Below are 24,008 nucleotides of genomic sequence, written 5' to 3'. Positions count from 1 at the left end.
GCTCTGAGGAAAATAGAAAAGACAGGGGGATAGGGGCCACTGTTTTGAAAAAGGGAATACCTTTTACAGAAATATCTAATGTATATTATAAAATTTTAAAAATGAAATAGATTTTTGTATATCTATGAACACAGCAACACAACAGTAACATCACATTCAGGCTCCGAGGAGGGTGGGAGAGCGGGAAGCAGGGATAAAGACCCCCCCACCCCCGGCAGGGAGCTCAGAGCACAGGACACAAGCTAGGTCAGCAAAGGATGCTGCGTGGGTCGCAGAGCGGCCGGACTAGCATGAGGTTCCTCTGCTCCCCGCTGATCGTGCAAACAGGGCTACATCTGTCCAAGGGGAAGAGTTCACTTACCTCAAGGCCTTCATGAGCTTAGGCCCGAAAGTCAGAAAAGGTTTTACAGGTGATTTCAACCAACATCTTTCCCCCAGAAAGATTTCTCACCAAAATATGCTTAAGAGGCAGGCGGTCACCTAGTTTTGGCTTTGCATGTGTTCTCAGTGACTGAGAAATCATGGGGTCACACGTTCCATTTAGAACTATTCTAACTGCAAAATGGCACCCTTATATTTTTGCGCAGCAACCTGGGTGCTATGAGTCCCAGCCTTTGGTTCCCCTTTCTCCCTAAAGGAGCAGACAAGCACTGTCACTTTAGTCCCTTCCCACTCCAGGATGTAAGGACGGCTGTCATGTCCCCCTGTTCCCTTGTTCCCAGGCCAGGCCCCCCCAGGTCAGTGCATTCCAAGTGCTCCATCCCCACTGCCAACAGGTATTATGTCTAAAATATTTTAAAACTATGCATTTCATTATTACATATCATACTTCAAATATTATGTGATTTCAACAGAGTTGGCTAACATTGGGGAAACCCTGAACAGCTCTGAGTACATTATTTTATGAGTAGCCTTTTCAGATAATAGCTTAGCCCAAATAAGATTACAGGCTTTAAAAAATTCCCTTTGAAATTAAATTTAGGTCAAACAAAGGGAAGTAGTGAGGAAAGAAAAGACTTATTCAATGGGTAACCAAAAGAATTTGCAACTAACACAACCCACTCAACTCCCTCATGCTAGGAGATTTTTGTCTTTATCACATGAAGTCTTTACAGGATCCTAAATACTTTAGGGCTTGCTCTAGAATGGGTCCTAATTTCCCATGATAGCTAGAAGCACTTTGCTATTTACAAAGCTAATTATAAATATTCAGTTAAATGTTTAGGCCCACATTTCCAGAGTGTCCCTCGAATAGCACTAGGTTTACAGTAGGATAAAGTAGTTGCGGACAATCAGCCTGTAAGGCCGGTGCTGGATGTTAAGGTTTTCCTAAGTTTAAATTCAAGGGATTCATTCATTCATTCATTCATTCATTCATTGAAAGAGAGCAGGGAGTGGGGGACGGGCAAAGGGAGAGGGAGAATCCCAAGCAGGTTGCACGCCCAGGGTGGAGCCCCACATGGGGCTTGACCTCACAACCCTGAGATCATGACCTGAGCTGAAATCAAGAGTCAGACAACCGAGTCACTCAGGCGCCCCAAGGCTTTATTTAAATGAATAAAACTTCTGCAATATATAGTGTGCACACATAGACACACACACACACACACACACACACACACACACACACACAGAGGTGTGGACTTTGAGGTCAATTAAATCATAGAATATACCTTCTGCAGGGCTGGGATCCTAGGAGGAAGAACGCAGCCAGGAGAACAGGACTGGAGACGTCTGGTGGAAGAGTGAAGGAGAAACAAAAGCGTCAAAAACAGCATCTCACGGGTCCAAGTGCTACCTTCTTTTGCTGGCTGAACTTAAGGGAAAGCTCAAAACGTCTGCTCTGCCTATGGAACAACTATATCAATGTGCCTTAAAGCGCATTTGTAAAAAATAACGAGAATCAGTAAGACCGGGTTGAATGTCTAGATCAGTTTGGAGAGAACTACTATTTTCATATTTCGAATCTTCCAATCTGCAGAAATGGAATATCCTTCTATTCATTTAGGTCTTTAATTTATATAAAAAGATTTTGTGTATTTCAGTATAGAAATAAACATCTCTATACATCTCTCCTTAGATTTCCTAGTTCTTTGATGTTCTGAATGTTATTTTAAATGATGTCATTTCATAAATTCCCTTTTCTATTTGCTTTTGATTTATAAATATTAGTGACTTTTGAGTGAAGTTCTAAGCAGTTTGTTACATTCACTTACTAATACTAATAGTTGGTAAATTCATTTGGATTTTCTATGTACATAATTGTATCATCTGCCAACAAATGACTTTTCTTTCTTTTCAGTCTTTACTGCCTTTCATTCCCTTTTCTTGCCTTATTATATACGGCAAGAATCTCAGTATAATGTTGAATAGAAGTAGTGATTGTAGGGATCCTTGCGTCATTCCTGTTCTCAAGGGCAAAACTTCCAGTATTTTACCACTAGATATGTCTGCTGTGGACTATATCTCTTATCAGTTTACAGAAGTTCTATTCACAGTTTACTAAGTTCTTATCATAAATGGCTGTTAAATTTCATCAAATCCTTTTTCCAATTTGCATCTGTTGAGATAATTACATTTTTATCCTTTTATAAAAATTAACGTGGCAAATTACACTGATTGATTTCTCAAATGTTAAACCACATTTGCATACATGGAGAATTAACCTCGCTTGGTAGTGATATATTATCTTTTGTATATATTGAAAGTCACTTTCCTATATATTGTGATGTCCTTGTCAGGCTTTTGCTATCATGGTTCTGTTGGACTTAGTTTGGAAGTATTCCCTTTTTTAATTTACTGGAAGCATATGTATAAAATTGAGGTAATATCTTTCTTAACTGTTTGAGAAAACTCATTGGTAAGGTTCTATATTTTCTTTGTGTAAGGGCTTTTCATGATTGATTCAATTTCCACTAAAAGAAGAAACTCTCCAGATTTTCCATTTATTTTGTCAGCCTAATTTTTTGAAGAATGTGTCCGTATTCAGATTTTCAAGTTGATATTGTGTTCATTATATCATCACATCTTTTCACTGTAGAGTCTCCAATGTTACTATATTTTTCATTTCTGGTGTTACTTTTTTCTCTTTTCTTACTGATGTCTTTCCAGGGGTATGTCAGTTTTCTTAAACTTTTCAGAGAACCAGCTTTTAGTTTTATTGTTTTTCGTTAGCTTCATTTTCTATTTCCCTGATTTCCAATCTTTGTTTCCTTCTCATTCTTTGCTTTTCTCTCCTTGCTTCTAGAGATGAAGTGTAAACGATTTTAACCTTTCAACTTTCATAGTAAATATAGTTGAGGCTATAAATTTCTAAGCATCGCCTTAGCAGCTGCTGCCCGCAATGTTTGATATAGCACATCTTCATTTTCATTCAGCTTGCAATATTTTCTAATGCCTGTTATTTCTTCTTCGATCCATGGGTTATTTAGAAGTGTGTTCTGTTGAATTTGCATTTGAGGATTTTCTAGTGATCTTTTGTTACTGATTTCTAGCATAATTTCCCTGAAGTCAGAGCATATGTTGAATTATTTCGATCCTTTGAAATGTTTTGAGGCTTTCTTTATGGTCTGCTTTTTGTCAGTTTTAGTAAATTTTAAATACGGGCTTAAGTGAAATATGAATTCTGTCGTTGACAGTATCCTCTACATATCAATTAGGTCCATTGTGTTTACTGTGTCCTCCAGATCTATATTTTTACTACTTTTTTGTCCGTTTGTTCAGAAGTGCGTTAAAGTAGCCCTTAGGATTGTGGATTGTCAGTTTCTCTTTTTCGTTGTCTGTTTTTGCCTTATACATTTGAAACAATGTTATTGTGATTATGAAATCTCCCTTGTAAACTGACTTACCATTTCAGAATATCCCTCTTCATCCCCAGTAATGCTTCTTGACTTCAGTCTGTTTCATCCGGCATTAGTCTAGCTGGGCCAGTCTTTTCATCATATCACATTGCATGTTTTAGCTTTTGCCATCCTTGTACTTTCGGTGCACTTGTACTTAAGATCTGCCTCTTGCAATTCGGACGTACATGGGTTTTATTTTCTTCCCAGTCTGACATTAGCATATTACTTGAAGTATCCAATCCATTTTCATTTAATGTAATTCATGATTTAGATGATTTGATATCTACCATCTTACTACTTGTTTTCTGTTTGACCCACTCTTTCATTTATCTTTTTTTCTTCTGTCTTGTCTTCTTTTGGATTACTCAAATATTTCATTTTCTTCTCCTTTTAATGTACTCTTTTTGATATTACAACACATATCTGGGTTAAATTTAATACTAATTATTGTATTTACCACTTCCTTGATAATACTAGTACTTTATACTTCCATGTTTTTCACCTTTTCCAATATTCTTATCATGTCTTCTAACTCTACATAAATTTTATTTTTTTAAAAGATTTTATTTATTTGAAAGAGAGAAAGAGTGTTCATGTGAGCAAAGGAATTGAGGGGGGGGGCAAGGCAAACGGTGAGGAAAAGCAGACTCCCTGCTCAGCAAAGCAGGGACCCCTGGATCCTGACCTGAGCCAAAGGCAGCTGCTTAACTGACGGAGCCACCCAGGTGCCCCTCTACATTCGTTTTAAACTTCACGTTACTAGCATTGTTTTGTAACAGTCAATATTCATTTATATTTACTTTTTTGTAAAGGTTTTCATTCTTTGCTACATTTCTGCATTTCTATTTGGGATCTCTTCCCTTCTGCCAAAAAACCTCTCTACAGAATTTCAATTAATGCAGCCCTCCTAATAACGAATTCTTTTCTGTTTGTAAAAACATCTACATTTCAGAGGATATTTTTACTCTACATAGAACTTTGGGTTGACTTTTTCCCCCCAGCACTCTAAAGAGGTCTTTAATGATGTCTCTGATGAGGTACAAATGCTTCCTTGCCTACACTGATAACGGTGGCATAATGAAAATACTAAAATTGCTTACTGCAGTGATTTTAGGATTTGCAGCACCTAGAAACATCTTCTTCATTTTAAATTCAAGGCCATAGAATTATGATCAGAGCTTGAAGTCTTTACAGATCATCTAGCCCAACTTCCTCCCTAACACTAATCCTTGTAGGAGGGTAGTTTTGCCTTAAACACTTTTCCAGTTTTGAGGAATTCACCAAATCACAAGATCATGCATTCCATTTACAAAGGTTTACTCATAAATGGCTTCCTTAGAGAGTACTGAACAAAATCTGCCTCTGTTTCACTCTGTCATGGGACCTCATTCTGCCTCAAGGAGCAAGTAAGATATTTAACTTCAATCCTTTGTTTTCACTCATAATATATGAAGAGAACTCTTATGTGCCCGGCTTCCAGGTTCAGCATCACATTCTCGACTCTGCCAACTCCACCCTCAACCTTCACCAACTCCACATGCACCATGGGTCACTAATCCCTGTCAATTATGTTCCTAAAAATAAATTGGAATTAGGTCAGTGGCTTAATTTAGGGCCTATTTCTCACCTGGAATGCTGACTCTTTTCCTGATTACCAAGCTGGGAGATCTCATGCAAACCATATTCTCTATATGCTTAAATTCCTCAAATAGCTCTCCATTACAGCACGGCTTTTCTAACTGTTCTTTAGGAATTGAGGGTGGAGGGGTAGAATTATTTGTTTATTCCATCATCTGCTCTGTTATCCTCTCATTATGAATAAAGTCTAAACTACAAAACTCACTGCAACCCAGAAAAACTTCAGCAATTTAGATGCAATGGTTTTAATGAAATGAATAAACTTTAACGCACATGTACACTAAAAATGACCTTGGAATTGGAATATAACCCAAAACTTCAGTTTCCTAGCAACCAGTAAGAAAAACTATAGCCTGAAAATATATTTATGACTGACCCTGGTTTAAAAAATGAAAATAATTTAGAAATGACAGGGTTCATAATAAAAACATCTGGGTTCAAATCTTGAACCCCTTATTAACTCTATAACATATAATAAGTTATTTAATCTCTTTGAAGCCTATCTGCTCATCTGAAAAAGGCAGTTAAGAATACTTGCCTTGGTAAATTTATCATAGGAATACTTTATAGTAGTTAAAAAAAAGGAAAAATATGTTTGCAGCTATAAACATTTACATGGATTAATCTTAAGAAGATGATGAATGTAACAAGCAAGCCACAAAAGAATTAAGGATGGCACTTGTAAAAGGTTTCATAGGAATACTTTATAGTAGTTAAAAAAAAGGAAAAATATGTTTGCAGCTATAAACATTTACATGGATTAATCTTAAGAAGATGATGAATGTAACAAGCAAGCCACAAAAGAATTAAGGATGGCACTTGTAAAAGGTTAAGAGACAGTCAAAATTAAATAATACATAGACAGCAAATTTTTTTAAGAGACAGGAAATGATAAACATAGAATTCAAGACAGAGGGGCTCTTGGGTGGCTCAGTTGGTTAAGTGTCTGACTTTGGCTCAGGTCATGATCTCAGGGTCCTGGGATCAAGCCCCACCCTGGGCTCCCTGCTCAGTGGGGAGCCTGCTTTTCCCTCTCCCTCTGCCCCTCCCCCTGCTCGTGTTCTAATAAAATCTTTTTTTAAAAAATCTTAAAAAAAAAAAAAGAATTCAAGACAGAGATTACAACAGGGTTGGTATGTGTGTTGGAGAAGGGGGAGAGGTGTGATCAGGGAGGCATGCTCTGGTGGCCCCCTAACATTCTATGGAGGGGTCTGGGGGTTAATGGGAGTTCATTTTACAGTTCTTTAAACGATATACATATATTTACATATTTCTGCACATATGATCCAATTTAAAACAAAAATCATTTAAAACTCCCAGTGAATCAGAGTTAAATATCGTATCTGCACTTGCAGATGGAGAATTCATAGGTTCACTACTTTCTCCTGTGCTGAATCACAGCACGGTCTGATTTCACTGGCGACCGACTACATGAACTCTCACAACTTTGAAGAAGATAGCTGGATGCAGAAAAGTTTTAATTCTTTGGAAGTAGATCTCAGAAAGAAATTTCTGGTGTAAAACGAAATGAGATACAGATAATTAATTTAGCGGACAGAAGCTATAATACTCCAGGCTGTGTGCCAGCAATTGTGAGTAAAATCTTCCCACACTTGATCTATGTCCTGAGTTTTACTCCAGGGCCACATTCACTTACCCACCAGCACTCTCTAGACAATGAAAAAGCTCACTGGTCTATTCACATTTGCAACTCAGAAGCATGGACAAATAGTCTCTTTCCCTCCGCTTTCTGAAAAGTATGTTAATTTTATGTTTATAGGGTAATTAAACTGGTTGTAAAGACAAAAAACAACATAATATGTAATATGGCTTAGTTATTACAGGAAGTATTAATATCTAAAAATTACTCGCAAGTATTAGGGCTGAGACAAAAAAGGGATATTAAAATAATTTAAAACTTCCTATAAATTTCATAAATATATCCATGTTAAAACATTTCTGATAAGTATGTTTAGCCATTCATTTGCAAACTTTTCCTAATGAATTTAATGAACAAATATTTAATAGTTGCTCATTATCAAAAGTTCATGAATTTGTCCCTTCCCTCCTCTCTGGTTGCGGTGGGGGATTCAGTCAGATGACCAGGGCCTAGGATCAAATGGTGGGGTGAGGACTGACATCACTAGGGTCAAGGTTCAGCTGGCCTGGTCCTTGTTGTGGTTGAGGCTAGGGTTTCAACAGGCATATGAGGGAGTTGTACGGTCAGGACAGTGTGGTGGTGGCTGACTTATTTGACATATTTGGAGCTAGGTGGGCCAGTGCAGCCACTGGCATTGTCAGGGGGTTGGAACGTAAAGGGTAAGCAAATAATATATTTAGGATTATGGGAGCCAGATCTCTTACTACGAGAGACAGGAGTTACAACTATGTAAGGGGAAATACTGGATTAAACCCTTAAGCACTGAATTAGAATTGAAGGCACCAGTGTGAACTCAAGGTTTCCTATATATAGCTGTATGTCTCTGTGTGTGTACACACATGTATTTCTTTTTTTTCTAAAAATTTTGAGAGAGCAAGAGAGCACAAGCAAGGGGGAGGGGCAGAGGGAGAAGCAGACTCCCCACCGAGCAGGGAGCAGACACCTAACCTTCTGAGCCACCCAGGCGCCCCCAGACATGTATTTCTTTGATCTGTCCACCAATAAGGCTTCATTCAACGACTTGTTCAAGTCAACCAATGACTTTCTAGTAGCAATGAGCACTTCTCAGGTTTTGGTTTCCATATACTATTTTCCGTTTAAAGGAACCAAGGTTCCTTGGGAAAAGTACAAGATAAGCTTGTGATACCTTAATGTGCCAAAAAAAATTAGAGCTCGAAAAAATCAAAAGGACACAGAAGCAAACTTGAATAGACCCCCCATAGACCAAATATGGGAAAAGCTCAGTATCAGTATCAAAATGCACGACAGTCCTATACTGGAACTTGCTGAATAAAGTAGGATCCATGAGTTCACGCTGATACAAATGAATAGACAATGAATGGAGAAGGGACTGGTCTTCCTCACAGAGTATCAATCAAAGCATTAGCAATGATGAACTCACCATCTGGCAACCAGAATAGTGATAATTGATTCAGGTAACAGGTGTTAACAGATTCAAACTGGTGACAATTTGATGAGAAACAGGACATTTACATAGTCTCAAAGACTGTCCTCACCAAATTCTTTTTACGAATTTTAAAATAGAGAAAGCTGATATAGATACTATCCTAACCAAGTGATCAAAATTAACATTGCCAAGAATGGGACAATTTGACATTGTGTACCTCCAGGTACGATATAGTGAGAAGAATACAACAGCATTTCTGACAAAATGTGTATCTTGAATCTAATCATGAGGAACCCTAATCATTAAACCCTAACTGAGGGACATGCTACAAAGTGCTCCGCCTATACTCTTCAAAACATCAAGGTCATGAAAGAAAAGACTGAAAACTGATCCAGATCAGGAGAGACAAGAGACAGGACAACTAAATGCACCGTCTGACCTTGCACAGGGAGGGGCGCTGGCACAGAGAACAGTACTGGGGTAATCAGTAAATGTGAATACTGCTGCGGATTAGATGCTCTGCATCGATGTTAATCTCCTGATTTTGATTGTCCTACTGTGGCTATGTAGGAGTGCTTCTTGTTTTAAGGAAACATCATCAAAGTATTTTGGGGTAATGGGGAATCATGTCTGCAACTTACTTTCCAACGGTTCAGAATTGGTTCAATATTGGATAAGACTACACTGAATCGTTAAATAAATGGAAGGTAAAGGAACATCTTTACAACATTGAGGCTTCCCATCCATGCACATCATAGAGCATTCCATTTTTTCCAAGATCTCCTTAAATGTTTCTTTTGTCTAAAATTATCTCCATGAAGATCCTGTACATATTTTGTTAGATTTATTCTCAGGTATTTTAAATTTATATTGAGATCTTTCTAAAAACGTTTAGTTCTTATTAGCTGATGATATAGAGGAAGACAGCTGACTTTTGCACATCGTGAATGTAGCAACTTTGCTAAGCTCCAGATATTACTGAACTGCCTACGTATATAATCACATCAGCACATCAAAAAAACTCCCTGCCTCTAGGAAGGAAAACCCCAGAGAATTACAATGACAATAACTTGCCATAAAAACATACAGGGTTGCCACTTCAAGAGATTTTTATAGTTGTACAAACACCGTAAGTAATACAAGGTTAGCTGGGAATAGTGTGGCTGTAGTACCATCTTTAAATTAAATCACCCAAGGAAGGGAGGTATGACTTCGCTGGCTTCTGAAATCTCCGAACAAGTCCTTCACAGGGAACATCTCTTCTTCATCTCTATATCAAAAGAAATACATTGCTGAAGTGCACTACAAGTAATTTTAAATATTCATAGATGCTAATTAAGTTCTCAGCATGTAAAACAAGCCTATCAAAGAAAGTCATGATCAACCCTTCACAAATGACTTCTTGCAAACTTGAACAAGATGCTTTCCACAACCTTTCTGGTGGTCTGGTAGCTCTAAAAGGGCTCCCCACTACTGCCTTTCCCTTGACCCACATTCTTTCCATGCGTCATAAAACAACTTCCTGTGAAGGACTGTCACCAAGTTACTAAGTAGAACAGGGCACAGTGTACACGCTGGGTACTCTAGAAACAGCAGCATTTGCTCAGGAGGAATGTGCTCCATGTCCCAGGAAACAAGAAGGCACCTATAGACTGATGCGTTAAGCTGGATGAGATGCCAGAGAGCCCTAGAGACAGAAAGGACCAAGCGGAATTCCCACTTGTGAGGTTAAACAGTGAGGCCAGTTGATTATATGATAGATTCTTTGACTCGGTTGTCTTAATACATCAAAAGAACACCGACGTTTTAAAGTACATTTTCAAAGTTGCAGTATGGAATGATGAGAAAGTTCTAGAGATGGGATAGTGGTCATGGCTGCAGAACAATGTGAATGTACTTAATGCTACTGTATACTTAAAAATGGTTAAAATGGTAAATTTTGTAATACATATTTTGCCACAAATAAAAATTTAAAGGTGCATTTTCTACTGTTAAATATTACCTGATATTACTTAGTAATAACAGTCATTAGGAGTACTAACCATCAAGAATCTGACAGCCCTGTGTTTGAGACTTGACTCCAACTGTTACACCTGTGGAACCAAAGCACATCATAACTAAGCCTTGGTTTCCCTGTCTGTAACACAGGAATAGTAAAATACTTACCTACGTATTATAGTCTGCTGTGAACTTGAAATCACTTACGTAGGAATTTAGCAGAGTTCATGGCACAAAGAGAGGGCTCAATAAATGTTGGCTCTTATTTTCTTTTTAGGTTTTCGTAGCAATACAATTCTTTTATATTTTGTACAATAAGGACTAAAAACAAGACTCTAGCACAAAGGAGTTACTCATTTCTCCCTAGTCCACAATGTCATATAAAGCTATACAGCAACTTCCCACAAAATGCATTCCATGTTATAGTCAAGGGATGTATGAGGCCAAGCGTTGACCACTAAGCCAATGGTTACAAAATCTCACCCCTAAGAGGCAACAATTTCAGAGAAGCCACGAGAACTTGAAATAATTTAACTATACATATATATATATATACACACACATATATATTTATATATATATGTATTTTTTATCAAGGATAACATGTTCATATAAAAGCATTTGCTACAAAGAGAATTCACACATTGAAAAAGAGGTTATTTTAATTTTTTTGTCCCTTTTATATCCTATTTTAGGCAAAATGATGAAACCCAGAAAATTTACAGAACTGCACTGGTTCTAAAAACTGAGAATTTTATAAATGAAATCTATCCATCTGATCATCTACACCTTTTCTCAAATTCCAAACAATGAGGCTTATCAAACTATACTCTTAGAATCAACTTAAATAAATCTCTGCATGATTTGGATGGAACATACATTGTCAATGGTTAAAAATTCAGGTAGAAAAAGTACATAAAATTACTTAAAACTGAAAACATTTCATACTAAAGGAGTGGTTAAAAACAAAACCCAGACAACATGAAGAGGAAATGCATTGAGTTTTAAAACATTTTTGGACCATTATATAAAATACTAAAATGTTCAAAACTGTTGAAAAGCAAAAGTTTATGTAGAACAAAGCCAAGAGGTGAAAAAATATGAAATGTGTTAAAACCATCTAAAGCCAAAGAAGACGTAACTGAACTATGTAATTTAGAAACAAGTTTAAGTGCACCTTCTTTGTACAGCTCAACTGACTACCACATGGAAAATCTGGCCATTAATCAAAATGAAATTAAAAAGAGATTTGCAAGCCTTTTGGCCATTATGTAAATATTAAAAGGTGAATTGCCAATTGAAAAATAAAAGGTTACATACATACCATGTAAGTGGTCAAAGACACACTATAAAATTGTGTGAACAAGACAGTCATACCAGACAAAGATCTTTCAGGCACTTGCATTCGGAAATAGTCCTTTTATAAATAAACAACATAGTTTCACTTCAAAAAATAAAGCGGATTTTCCCCAATTGCATCTATTAGTTGAGAACTATATCATATATTAGGGATGTATTTAAACGGGCCATTTTATGGGAAAAATTGACTAAACTTTAAAAAACATGAGTCCACCTATTTATTCACAACTTTAAAAATACAGAGAATTCCAGTGAGGCACAGATGGGGCCCTATCAAAACAGTCTACCATTCAATATGACCAACACAGTGTAACATGATACAACGACAAAAAGCAAAACCCATGATGTGGCAATACCATACAAAAGGGGCCCTGTCAGAAGTTTCTTTCACGAAACAAACACAATACCACAAAACAAAACAACAACAAAGCAAAGCCAAATTCTGACAACCCTACACAAACTGCGGGATTTCATCTTCAAGGTCTTCAAACTGTTGCATTCGTTTTAGCCTCGGTCTCTGACATGTGGGAGGCACATCAGGCACGTCCCGCTCCTCAGAGCTCTCTCTCGGCTTGCCGGTGGGCTGCGTGGAGGCAGCCGGCGCCTTGTCTGAGGTGGGAACTGCTTTTAGCACATGTCCCTGGGGAGTGGGGGCTGTGCCGGGAGGCAGTGCCGGGGAGGGTGGGGCAGGCTTCTCCTCATCCCCTCGCAGGCAGCCAGTCGGAGCCCGTGGTTTGTAAAACGTTGTCCAGTGCTGGGGCTGCAGCGTTCTGGGTGCTCTGACAGGAGCGGGAGGGCAGGAGTCAGAGGACCGTCTCTCCGACCTGACTGGTTCTGTGTATGGCTTACTGGGCTGGGGGGCACTGCCCGGCTGGTCCCCACCGATCCTGAGGCTCGTGGTTCCTCCTCCTTCTTGGAGTGCGTTAGGCACAGTCACTGCAGTCTTTGCACTGAGGCCATTCTGTTCATACTGTTTCTCCCAAGTTTTGTGTAGAGCTTGCTGGTCAAAGCCATCCAATTTGGAACAGACAATAGTAGGAGTATCTTTCCTACTAACTCCTTCAAAGGTAGGATTCTTGCAAAACTTGTCTGAATTTACATTTCCCATATTTCTGACATTTCTCTCATTGGGAGGGCTTGCAAGAAGAAGTAGTCTATCTACAGGCAAACTTGCAGGTCTAACCTTGGTCCTTGGAGCATGCCTTTCAATACTGTTTGTTTCCCTATCTGATTTCAGAGTAAGTGGCTTGGAAGTTTTACAGATATCTTCCATCTTTTGTGATGCTGATTCAAGGTCTTGATCTACAAGCAAACCCACTTTGTTGTCTAAAAAAGGAAAAGATTTATTAAAAATCAAACTTCATGGCATGTGGTTAACAAGAATCATATATTTTTCCAAGTTATTCTCAGTTATCTATGGAGACAAGTTAAACATTCATAAAATATTAAAGATGCACTTGAAATAAAAATGTTAGAATTTCATATTTATTTAAGTCAATATAATAAGCTACAAAATCTACTGCAGGTTAGTAAAAGAAAATTTGAAGTAACTTTTTTTTTAAATGTGCTCCATGTAAACAATTATTTGTGAGGGGAAAGGAGTGTCTCAATTTCAGTAGGTAATTCAGTAAATTAACCTCAGAAAAGCTACACCAATTTACATACCAACCAAATGCAGGTATGCCTCGAATCCAAAGATTTTTGCCAACTCAATCTGCTATTTTCAGTTACATTCAACCACAGTGAGAATATATCCCATTAACTGCCTCAGATGCCTTCTTATCTGATCAACTCATAAATATGCTATAACATTCATCCTGTCCAAGTCAGGTTGAAGAGTTCAGTTTTAAGTAACAAACACCATTCTCCCCATTGGTTGTTCCCTTCCAGGCTTGCTTTCTTCTCTTTCCTATCAAGTCTGGATCCATGGTCCATGCTTTCTTAAACTAGAACCCTCAACTCCTTCCAACCTGGTCCCTTCTTGTAGCTTCTCCCCTAAAACAATTCCAATTCCTGGAAAATTCCAGCCCTCTGCTCATGCTGTCCTTTCCTGCTGGAAAACATCAAACAAGTCTGTGCCTTGGCACCATTCTGGCTTTGAACTTCAGCTGCCCTTCTCCCTGTGGCCAGGTCCTTCTCCCACATCTCTGGGGCAGAGGTGTGCAGACAGGAGGCCATCAGAATCAGCTGTCAGTCTTCATGTCATCTGACCTTCCTTACCTGACACTGCCGACCTGTCTCCCCTGGGCTTCCAGGGCACTGCGCCCTCGGTTTGCCTTCCCAGGTCCTTCCCAGCCTCTGTGGACCACTCTAAAGGAACTGACTGCTGGTGGTCGGGCCACAGTCACCAACCAAAGCACATTTTTTTTTTAGCATTTTTTAAAAAGGTTTTATTTATTCATTATTTGAGAGAGAGATAGAGATTGAGAGAATGAGTGGGAGGAAGGGCAGAGGGCGAAGCAGACTCCCTGTGGAGCAGGGAGCATGACGTGGGACTCGATCCCAGGACCCTGGGATCATGAATGAGTCGAAGTACATTCTTAAAGTTCTGAAGGACAAACTTAGAGCGCAGTGGGTCAGAGTACAGACTCCGAGCCCAGCTGCCAGGTTGAGCTCAGCTCTACCTCTTTGGCGCGGGCAATGTCACCGGCCCTAAGTGCCTGCATCTGTCAGAAAAGATCATGATTGTATCTGTGATGATGTGTGGCCGACATGATCTCATCATGAACAGTTCTCAGAATGATCTGGTCTGTAACAGGCCCTCAAAAAATGACATTTATTATAATTACTCTTCCTTATTGGGAGCCCTTGATCATGAGGTAGTAAAATAAGCACAAATATAAGTTCAAATACTGACTGAACAATTTACCAGCGGCATGACCTCTGACATGATTTCACCGCTGTCAGAGAATTCGGCTATGAGTCGAATGGGGCAGATACTACCGACTTTACAGCACAGAACTGTTATGAAGATCAACTCAGATAAATGGAATCAAACAAGAAGCACAGTGCTTAGCAGAGAGCAGGTAGATGCTTAAATGAATGGTAGTTCCCTCACTTTTTAGATCCTGTCAGGCTGTGATCACCGACACAGGATCATGCATCAAATTTAACATATGTCTCTGCATTCTTAAACATTGGAATTTAGTTCTAATGATATATAGCATTATAGTAACAAATGGAAGCCTTTTCACCAGCACGACAGCTACTAATCACTACAACTAAAATTACCATGCAGGGAATAAAATATACATACTTGTGCTCCATGTGTGAAAGGTGACAGGTAAAAGCATTTGAAAAAATTTTAGGAGTCTAGTTGACTTGTGAGCAGTTAGGTTGATACAATGATTCATAGTAACAGACTGTATGATAATTCATACTGCTCAACACATTTCTGCCTTGACTTCAATTGATGGCAAAAACAAATAAGAATTTTTTTTGGAAAGAGAACAAAAATACCTATGAACTCTAAGATGTCTTTTTATAAGAAAGATTACTGTAAAGAATGACATTCACTTAAATGTAAGGTACAGTAAACAGCAACTGTTTAATGACCAGTAAAGATGCATTTCCTAATGAAGCTTCTTTCTCTGATTTCTCTCAACTTCACTCACTCTAGCTGTTAGACAAGCTTTATCAGCACAGTCTGACATCTACAAACACACATTTCACATGGCCACTCACCAATGAGACATGTATCACGTTTTTCTAATGCATTTTGCTTTCGTTCTGATTCCTCAAATGAGGAAGCTGGCCCAAAAATTTTGGTTTCGCTATCCACAGTATGCATATCCTGTTGATAGAGGAGAATTTTTTAATCTGAAGAAGTAAAACACACCTCAATACAACTCAAAGATTTTTAACTTTAACCTTATTAATAACTAATGAACATTACAAAATTCCAACACAATTCCATAAAGGTCAAAACTCACTTCCTTTGAAGAGAAAAACAGTGACTTCGTAGAATGTTCTGGGTCTCTTTCTTCTGGTGATAAGAGGGGCTTTGGAAGGCAGCCTTGATCAGCATGAGAAGCAACACCACCTGTACTACACACGACTACCTCTTGCGGCTGCAGGGATCCATCGAAGATCTTCTGTGAGTAAGTGATGAGGAACTCTACCAACCGTGCTTGGTTTGAGTATTCAGCAAGAGAGGAGATGGTGACAGGAGCAGTTGTGGGCCTTGGCCTAATGAGACTTGGTCCAAATATCACCCCCAAGTTTTTGGAGTTCATTTTGTTTTCTTCTGCATGATCTACGACTCTGTGAAGTAGAACACATAAAGCTGTGTGAGATTTGCCTATTAGATTTCCTTGCTGGTAGTTTATTATGGGTTGGGAAGGATGGAGGAAAAACGGGCTGCAGAAGTCTAGAAAAAGGATATACTTATTTGACTGGATACTGACCACACACTGAATTGGGTTTCACAGTATTGGGATAAAATTTAAGTAAGAAGGAACTACTGAAGTTTTACCAGAAAAGCAAAAACAAAAAAAACAAAACAAAACAAAACAAAGAGCTGCTCCTATCTTAGTATATACTGCATCCTACCAGGTCCTTATGCTGGAAACATCATCGTCGATTTCTCTCTCATTGCCACAGCTAGTCTTCAAGCCAAGCTGATTCTGCCTCCTAAAGATCTTTCTGCTCGACTGCCACTCCCAATGCTCTGGCTTTATTTCAAGTTCTCCACACCTTTTATTTCTATGACTCCAAGAAGTTCTGAAATGTAGTAAAGGACCCCCTTCCAACCCATTCTCCATACTGCTGCCAGAAAGATCTAACAAACAAATCTAAACATGTTAAATTCTTGGCTCAAAATTCTTTAGTGGGTACAGAAGGAAGACTGTCAACTCACCTGGCAGGTATGTATGACTTTATCAGGCCTCTGCCTAGCTCACTTCAAGCTACTGCTTGCTATGTCCCCGCCTAACCAAATTAACTATGCTTCCCAAAAGCAAAATTATCTCGTGTCCCTGTGTCTGTTACTCTCTACCTGGAATGCTCTTTTGCACATTCTTTGTCACCAAAACACCACACAGCTCAAGTCTGGCTCACGGTTAACTTTTCTGACTCACGACCCCCCCCCCCCCATCCCCTCTCATCCTCTGCACATTGTGCTGGCTCCGTTAGAACAGGAACGGTGCTGCACCACACTTGTCTGCAGGTCTGCCCTCAAGCTGACAAGCACAACAGGTGACAGAAACCTTGCATTTGCATCCTTATCTCCCCAGCCAGAGCACAGCACATAGGAGGCATCTGAACAGAAGATGTGAACTGCAAGAATATATATTCAATGTCTCCCTTTCCCTAACACATATGAGAAATGAAACATTCATTTTAAAATATCACAGCAATATGAATGTACTTAATACTACTGAACTGTACACTTAAAAGTGGTTAAGATGGGGGTACATGAGTGGCGCAGTTGGTTAAGCATCCAACTCTTGGTTTTTTTTTTTTTTTTAAAGACTGTATTTATTTATTTGACAGAGAGACACAGCCAGCCCCGGGATCACGCCCTGAGCCGAAGGCAGACGCTTAACGACTGAGCCACCCAGGCGCCCCCCAACTCTTGGTTTTGGCTCAGATCTTGGTTTTCGTGATCTCAGAGTTGTGGGACTGAACCCCACATCAGACTCCACGCTCAGCACGGAGTCTGCTTGGAATTCTCTGTCCCCTCTCTCTGCACCTCCCCCCTCATGTACTCCTTAAATAAATCTTTAAAAAATAATAAAAGTGGTTAAGATGGTAAATTTATGTGTATTTCACAATTAAAAAAACCCCAAAAAGCAAAACAAAAAACTGATCAATTATCCACCCACTAATGAATGCTCGCCTTATACAAAATTCTTCTTACCGCTTCAGATGAACTATGAGGTAATGAAGACTGTTAAAATTTGATACTGGCAGTTGTCGTAGAAGGTCTTTGCTTTTTATAAGAATTCGGTTTATTTCTATGCATGTACTCGGCCATTTTTTGTCCTCAGAGTTATCCTTTTTTGACTCCTGTTCTTCATTTACATGCTGGATCTCTTTTGCAAGGTCTATAAATTCCTTGTACAATCGGAATAAAATGAACGGTTCTGGGAGCTAAAGAAATAAAATCACATTAGGAATATCATTCTATTTTTTTTCCTGTTAATGATTTCCTGAGTAGCTATTGATGGATTTAGTATGTCCCGATTAACAAGACTTAAGGTCAATCCACATTTAGAAATATACATGTTTGTTACTGATGTTATCTATAAATATCTGACATTGCCAAAAATTGTATCTATATTAAAAATGAGTTAACTGATAATCAGTAAAACTTTCTAAAACCAAAAGTTGCATGATGGGATTTTAAAACTCTGCTACATATCCTATACACATTACATTCATGACCGCCCCAAGGTTAGCGTGATCTTCAACTGTTTTACTAACACAAGCCCAGTCATATTAATTAGAAAAAGCTTATATTCTGAATTTTAATGGTATGAGGTAGACATAGAACAAAACACTATTGGGTCCTTTTGTTTTACTTTGGACAAATTGAAAATTAGCATAAGACTATATGGTTTACAAGAAAGACACTGTCAACGTTTTATTTATCTAATTTTTAAATACAACTTGAATTGCCATAAGTAGGTTAAAGAAAAAGTTCCTCTCTCAAACCACCAAGGGGCATGCCACCTTCATCTCTCTACTGGCATAAGCGATTTCAATATTTCCACTGCTCAGTGATGGAAATAGCCTATCTCTGGCTAGCTGGTGTCCTACACTATCTATGGTGAGGTAGGCATCCACTTCTCCAGTTTCCCCTGCTGGTCCCAGAGAGGGGAAGCCTTGAGATTAATTTCTACCTCTACTATTCTGGAATGTGAAGGAGCTCAGTTAACCTTGAGGCTTCAGATTTCCCATATAGGAGTAAAATGAAGGCTACTCTCTAATACTGTAAGAATTGAGCATGGCTCCCCACACTAAAATGTTGGTTCCATAGTATTCTTGAGATGGAATAGTATTGGACCCCATTTATTTCCTCTCCCTGACTGGCTAGAAGAGATAGAATGATTCATTGTGAGATTAACAGTCATTCAGAGGTACTCTGTCTCCACTTCTCGGCTGAAAATTCTATAAAATGTGAAAATCCTGTAAAGAAATCAAGTTTCCTGGGCTAACATGGCAGATCAACACTTGTACCTAGTTTCTTTCCCTCCAGCAACCCCACTGAAACACCGTTAAGCCCACAAGATTAGGAGAACAGGAATGGAGATAAAAGCAACATTTCACCACTGAAGAGCAGATAAATAATGACTTAGCAGTCCCGAGAAAGCTAAAATTCCGAAATGAGAACCAATACAATTTATAGGAGACCCAGACACTGTCAGCACTAGGTACTCTGATCCTGGAGGAGGATGGGCTATTTAAGAAGCATTAGATCTCCAGAAAGACAACTATCATATGATTTCTCTCATCTATGGAACATAAGAACTAGAATGATCAGTAGGGGAAGAAAGGGATAAAGAAAGGGGGGGTAATCAGAAGGGGGAATGAAACATGAGAGACTATGGACTATGAGAAACAAACTGAGGGCTACAGAGGGGAGGGGGGTGGGGGAATGGGATAGACCGGTGATGGGTAGTAAGGAGGGCACATATTGCATGGTGCACTGGGTGTTATACACAACTAATGAATCATCGAGCCTTACATCGAAAACCGGGGATGTACTGTATGGTGACTAACATAATATAATAAAAAATCATTATTAATTAAAAAAAAAAAAAAAGAAAAAAAAAAAAAAAGAAAAAAAAAAAAAAAAAAGAAGCATTAGATCTCCAGATCCTTGCCTCTACTCCATGCTTCTGAACAACCTCTTCCCCAGGAGTGTGGGGATTTCTTCTCTGAGCAGTTTAAAGGAGAGGGCCTCTGGATGGGCAATGTCAAGCACAAACAACAGGTGGGCAACTATCTAAAAATAGGGATTTAGCGACTGCATGCATGCTACGGCAGAGATCCTGGAGCCTTCTTACCCAATGTGGCTCACAGAGTTCTGGTACCACATGCACAGGTGTGGTGTAATAGCCAAGCCTAAGAGCAGAGCCCTAGAGATACAGACAACAGGTGTGTCCCAAGCAGCCCTCCTAGATCACACTAAAGCTCAACATCTTTAAAGCCTGCATGTATTCAAAAGTTCCCAAAGAGACTTTAATTCCCAGTTCTTTCATTTTAAGCAGATAACCATGAAAGACTGAAGTCAAAATAAGTAGAAACAAAACCAACTGAACACATACGGCTACTGAGCACTGGAAATGTGGCTATTCCAAATTGACATATGCTCTAAATATAAAGTACACACCACATTTCAAAGACTCACTAACCCCTCCTGTCAAACAAAACAAAAACCAAAAATATTTCACTACAAATTTAAAAATATTGATTAGATGTTCAGATGATATTTCAGTATGTTAAATATTAAAATTAACTTCACCTGTTTCTTTTTATGTGGCTCCTAGAAAATTTAATATTATATATAGGGCTGACATTATATTCCTATTGAAAAGCACTAGAGGCCAAGCAGAGAAAAGAATGCTTTTTAGAAAAAAAGCTATGAAAATCTCAGATATTACATTCATTAAAAAGGATGCTGTAAAAGGAACAGAGAACCAAGATCTTAGAAATGAAAATATGATCTCAGACATGCAATAGATTATAGCAGGTACAGAAGATAAAACTGAGGAAATCTCGGGGTGCCTGGATGGCTCAGTCAGGTAAGCATCCGCCTATTGGTTTCCGCTCAGGTCTTGATCTGGGGGTTGTGGGTTTGAGCCCCACGTTGGGTCCCATGCTGGGCCTGGAGCCTACTTAAAAAAACAAAACAAAACCCAACAGAACCAACTGAGGAAATCTCTTAAAAAGTTGTTAAAAGAAAACAAAAACAAAAAAAGAAATGAATAACAGAGAAAAGATGAAGGAACTAGAGAACCAGTACAAGCTGTCCAGCATGCACATTTCCAGAAAGAAAATACAGGGAAAATTTTAAGAGCAACAAAATAAAAGTCCTAAGAACAAAAGGCCGGAGAGGACAGAGCTTGTGGAGGACCTGAAATAACAGATGAGAATACACCCACATCAAGGCAGACACTAGGAAATTATAAACAATGGGGAGAAAAAGGAGATTCTACAAGCTTTCAGAGAGCAAACAATAGGCCTCATACAAAGAATTAGAAATGATAAAGATTTCATACTTCAAAGAGAATGAAAAATGCTTTCAAAAAATGCCTTCAAAATTCTGAAGAAAAATAATTTCCAGTCTAGAATACTATAACCTTTCACACTATCCACTCCTCCATCCCATTCAAGAAAGTAGAATAGAGGTGCCTGGGTGGCTCAGTCATTAAGCATCTGCCTTTGGCTCAGGTCATGATCCCAGGGTCCTGGGATCGAGCCCCGTATCGGGCTCCCTGCTGGGCGGGAAACCTGTTTCTCCCTCTCCCACTTCCCTTGCTTGTGTTTCCTCTCTCACTGTCTCTGTCAAATAAATAAATTAAATCTTTAAAAAAAAAAAGGAAAGAAAGTAGAATAAAGACATTCACAAATAAATAAATCTACTCTTACTCCACCTTGCTCAATGATGGCATGACCAAAACAGGAGCATAAACCACAAACACAGGAAGACATGAAGCAGAAGACAGGTGCTCCCTCAAAAGACAGGAGGGGGCCGAGAAGGGAGATTCCAGGAGGACAGCTATTCGCAGTATTAAAAAGGGCCCAGAAGCAGAACAGAACTCCAGAGATGGACACTGCTCTGCTCTCTGTGACTGTCTCCTCACTTTTACCCAAGGACAGAATGCAGCTGGGCTTGACCCAGATCTTTTCTGTATTTGGCTCATCATGGCAATGTACTGATTGTTCCCGCAATCCCTCCATGAGCCTGAAGCCACTAAGGCCAATCACTGCTTCACCCCACAGAAGTGTTTTTTGTTTTTTTGGTTCTACTCCTGTAAGTCCCAGATACAATAGTGAGTACGGAAAGAGAATACAGAGCAGCCCACCCCTGATCATATTCCTGCCGAATCTCCAGTGCTTAGCTTGTACAAAAGCCCTGCGTGATGCCCCAAATTTGTTGAACTACATGTTCCCAGGATGCATTCATGATCTTGCCCGCTGACCTCCCACAATAGCTATTTGAGAATATCAGTGAAGGTAAAGCTGGACTAGGACTCAGACACTGTTGAAACTACTGAATCCTTTAACAGTGTGAATAATGGCCTCTATCTTACACAGCTAGATTTATGCTCTCCTCTCAGTTACCTAAAACTTAATGATACATTGTTTAGAAACATACAACAGGTATTAAAACTATTAAGAAAAGAGACGGAGGTATTGACATGGTTAGAAAAGACCACTGGGGTGGAGCTGAGGGCTACAACTGGACAAGGGCACACATGAGCCTTCAATAAGGTAATGTTCTACTTCCTAAAGCTAGGTAGTGGGAAATGAAATGTTTTTATTATTATTGGTCTTTAAACTGTACATGTATTTTATAGACTCTTTGATCTGTAACAATTATTACAGACACATTGATACAGTCTACATCAATGCACATATCTGTGTAGCAAATGTTATCACCAAAATATGAATCCTATTTTCGTTCTTTTCTATTTAATGGTATGTTTCAAGGGTAAAAACTTTACCTGTCGAAGGTATAATTTCAAGACGTCACAGATGTCATGTGAACTAAATTCTGAAATGTCTACCAAGTGCATTCCATTTTCCAAGGCTTGACACAATTTTTCAGTTTTTATTTTGTTTCCACATACGCGATAAATTCCCTTGAGAAGAAAACGGAAAAATTTGGCAAAATTCTCCTTTAGTACGAATGGCTAAATGCAGGTATCTATATATATCTGATGTGTCTACTTCAATTTTTATTAATAATTTAGGAAAAAACTAGGGCCAAATGAGGTAACATTGTCTAAATAAATCTGAATAAATTCAGTTACTTATTAAAAATTGAGAGCACTGTTTTCCTTTAAAGGCTCATCATTAGAACAAATCGCACAGGCGTTTATATTTTTAAACTTAATTTTAAGATTACAATGTACCTGAAGACACAAGGCTCTATTTTCAATCTCTGAGGCACATATTTTGAGTATAAAAGGGATGCCATCTGGTTCCTTTTTCGCAACTTGTGTGAATTCTGCTCCAAATAAGTGTATTTTTCCCGGAAGTTTCTGATGACCACAAATGATGACTAAATTTTCCAAACACTTCCGGTGACAAACAAGGAGACACTGCAAGAAAATAACAGTTAAAAAATGGTTCCCTCACCTTAAAACTATGAACAACTGAGCAAACTATAGGTAGAGTAACACAACAAAAATGATTTTAAAAGGTATTACTTGTGGTGTCTGAAATACACTTCAGAGCTAAATGAAATATAAAATTACACTGTGGTTCAATTTATTAAAAACATATTTGCAAGAGAGCCTCATCTATAAAATTAGTAACAGAAAAGTATAATGCAAAAGAAAGAGCTAATGTAATTCCAGAAAGATCTTACCTCTTCACATTCAACACCTTGGAATACTACAATGCCTTCACAATCCCTACATTTTGTGGGGGATCTCAATTTTCGAAACTTGTGAGTGAGAGCTGCCTTTGACATCAATGTTTTCTTAAATGTTCCAAGGGAATTGGGTCCTTGCAACAAAAATAAATTAGTATAAGAATTTTAAGATGACATAAAAATTATAACCCATGATGCTAAATTTTGAAAAATCTATAGACTTTGTAAACATTCACGTTATAGGAAGCTACTATTTTGAGTAACATCAAAATAAGAATCCAATTTATAGATCTCTTACAAAGTACACATCTATCAAACATTTGAGCTATAAGTAAAAATCACCAAAAAACCACTAAGATACTTCTAAAACAGCATGGGGTAATGTTTTCAACATTGGCAAATCTACACTGTTATTAATATACTCTGTATAGCACCTGGAAGGCTGTTACAGAAGTGGCATTACATTCTTAGAAAATGTCCCTTACAAAAGCTTCAAAGAAAACTAGCTGTATGAGACCAGTAGTGTCACTATTATTCGCATTAAAGATAAAG

At 38.5% G+C, this 24,008-nt stretch overlaps 1 protein-coding gene across 7 annotated transcripts in view; it reads right to left on the bottom strand.

The window, feature by feature from the left end:
• Positions 1–12,099: 12,099 nt before the first annotated feature.
• ARHGAP29 (Rho GTPase activating protein 29) overlaps positions 12,100–24,008 on the bottom strand; it is a 73,426-nt gene continuing 61,517 nt past the window's right edge. For all 7 annotated transcript variants that reach the window (XM_048220684.2, XM_057310452.1, XM_026497581.4 and 4 more), the window contains 7 exons: positions 23,451–23,590; positions 22,993–23,181; positions 22,582–22,719; positions 17,766–17,998; positions 15,838–16,168; positions 15,590–15,698; positions 12,100–13,231 (listed from right to left, as the gene is read on the bottom strand). In XM_048220684.2, coding sequence (XP_048076641.1) covers positions 12,357–13,231; positions 15,590–15,698; positions 15,838–16,168; positions 17,766–17,998; positions 22,582–22,719; positions 22,993–23,181; positions 23,451–23,590 — 2,015 coding nt within the window. In that variant the 3' untranslated portion in view covers positions 12,100–12,356. The remainder of the gene's footprint in view (positions 13,232–15,589; positions 15,699–15,837; positions 16,169–17,765; positions 17,999–22,581; positions 22,720–22,992; positions 23,182–23,450; positions 23,591–24,008) is intronic.

The sequence above is a fragment of the Ursus arctos genome, unplaced genomic scaffold (assembly GCF_023065955.2).
Source record: "Ursus arctos isolate Adak ecotype North America unplaced genomic scaffold, UrsArc2.0 scaffold_12, whole genome shotgun sequence".
In the NCBI taxonomy this organism is placed as follows: domain Eukaryota; kingdom Metazoa; phylum Chordata; class Mammalia; order Carnivora; family Ursidae; genus Ursus; species Ursus arctos.
The sequence above is the reverse complement of the archived record's forward strand: the minus strand, read 5'-3'. Positions and strand labels throughout refer to the sequence as shown.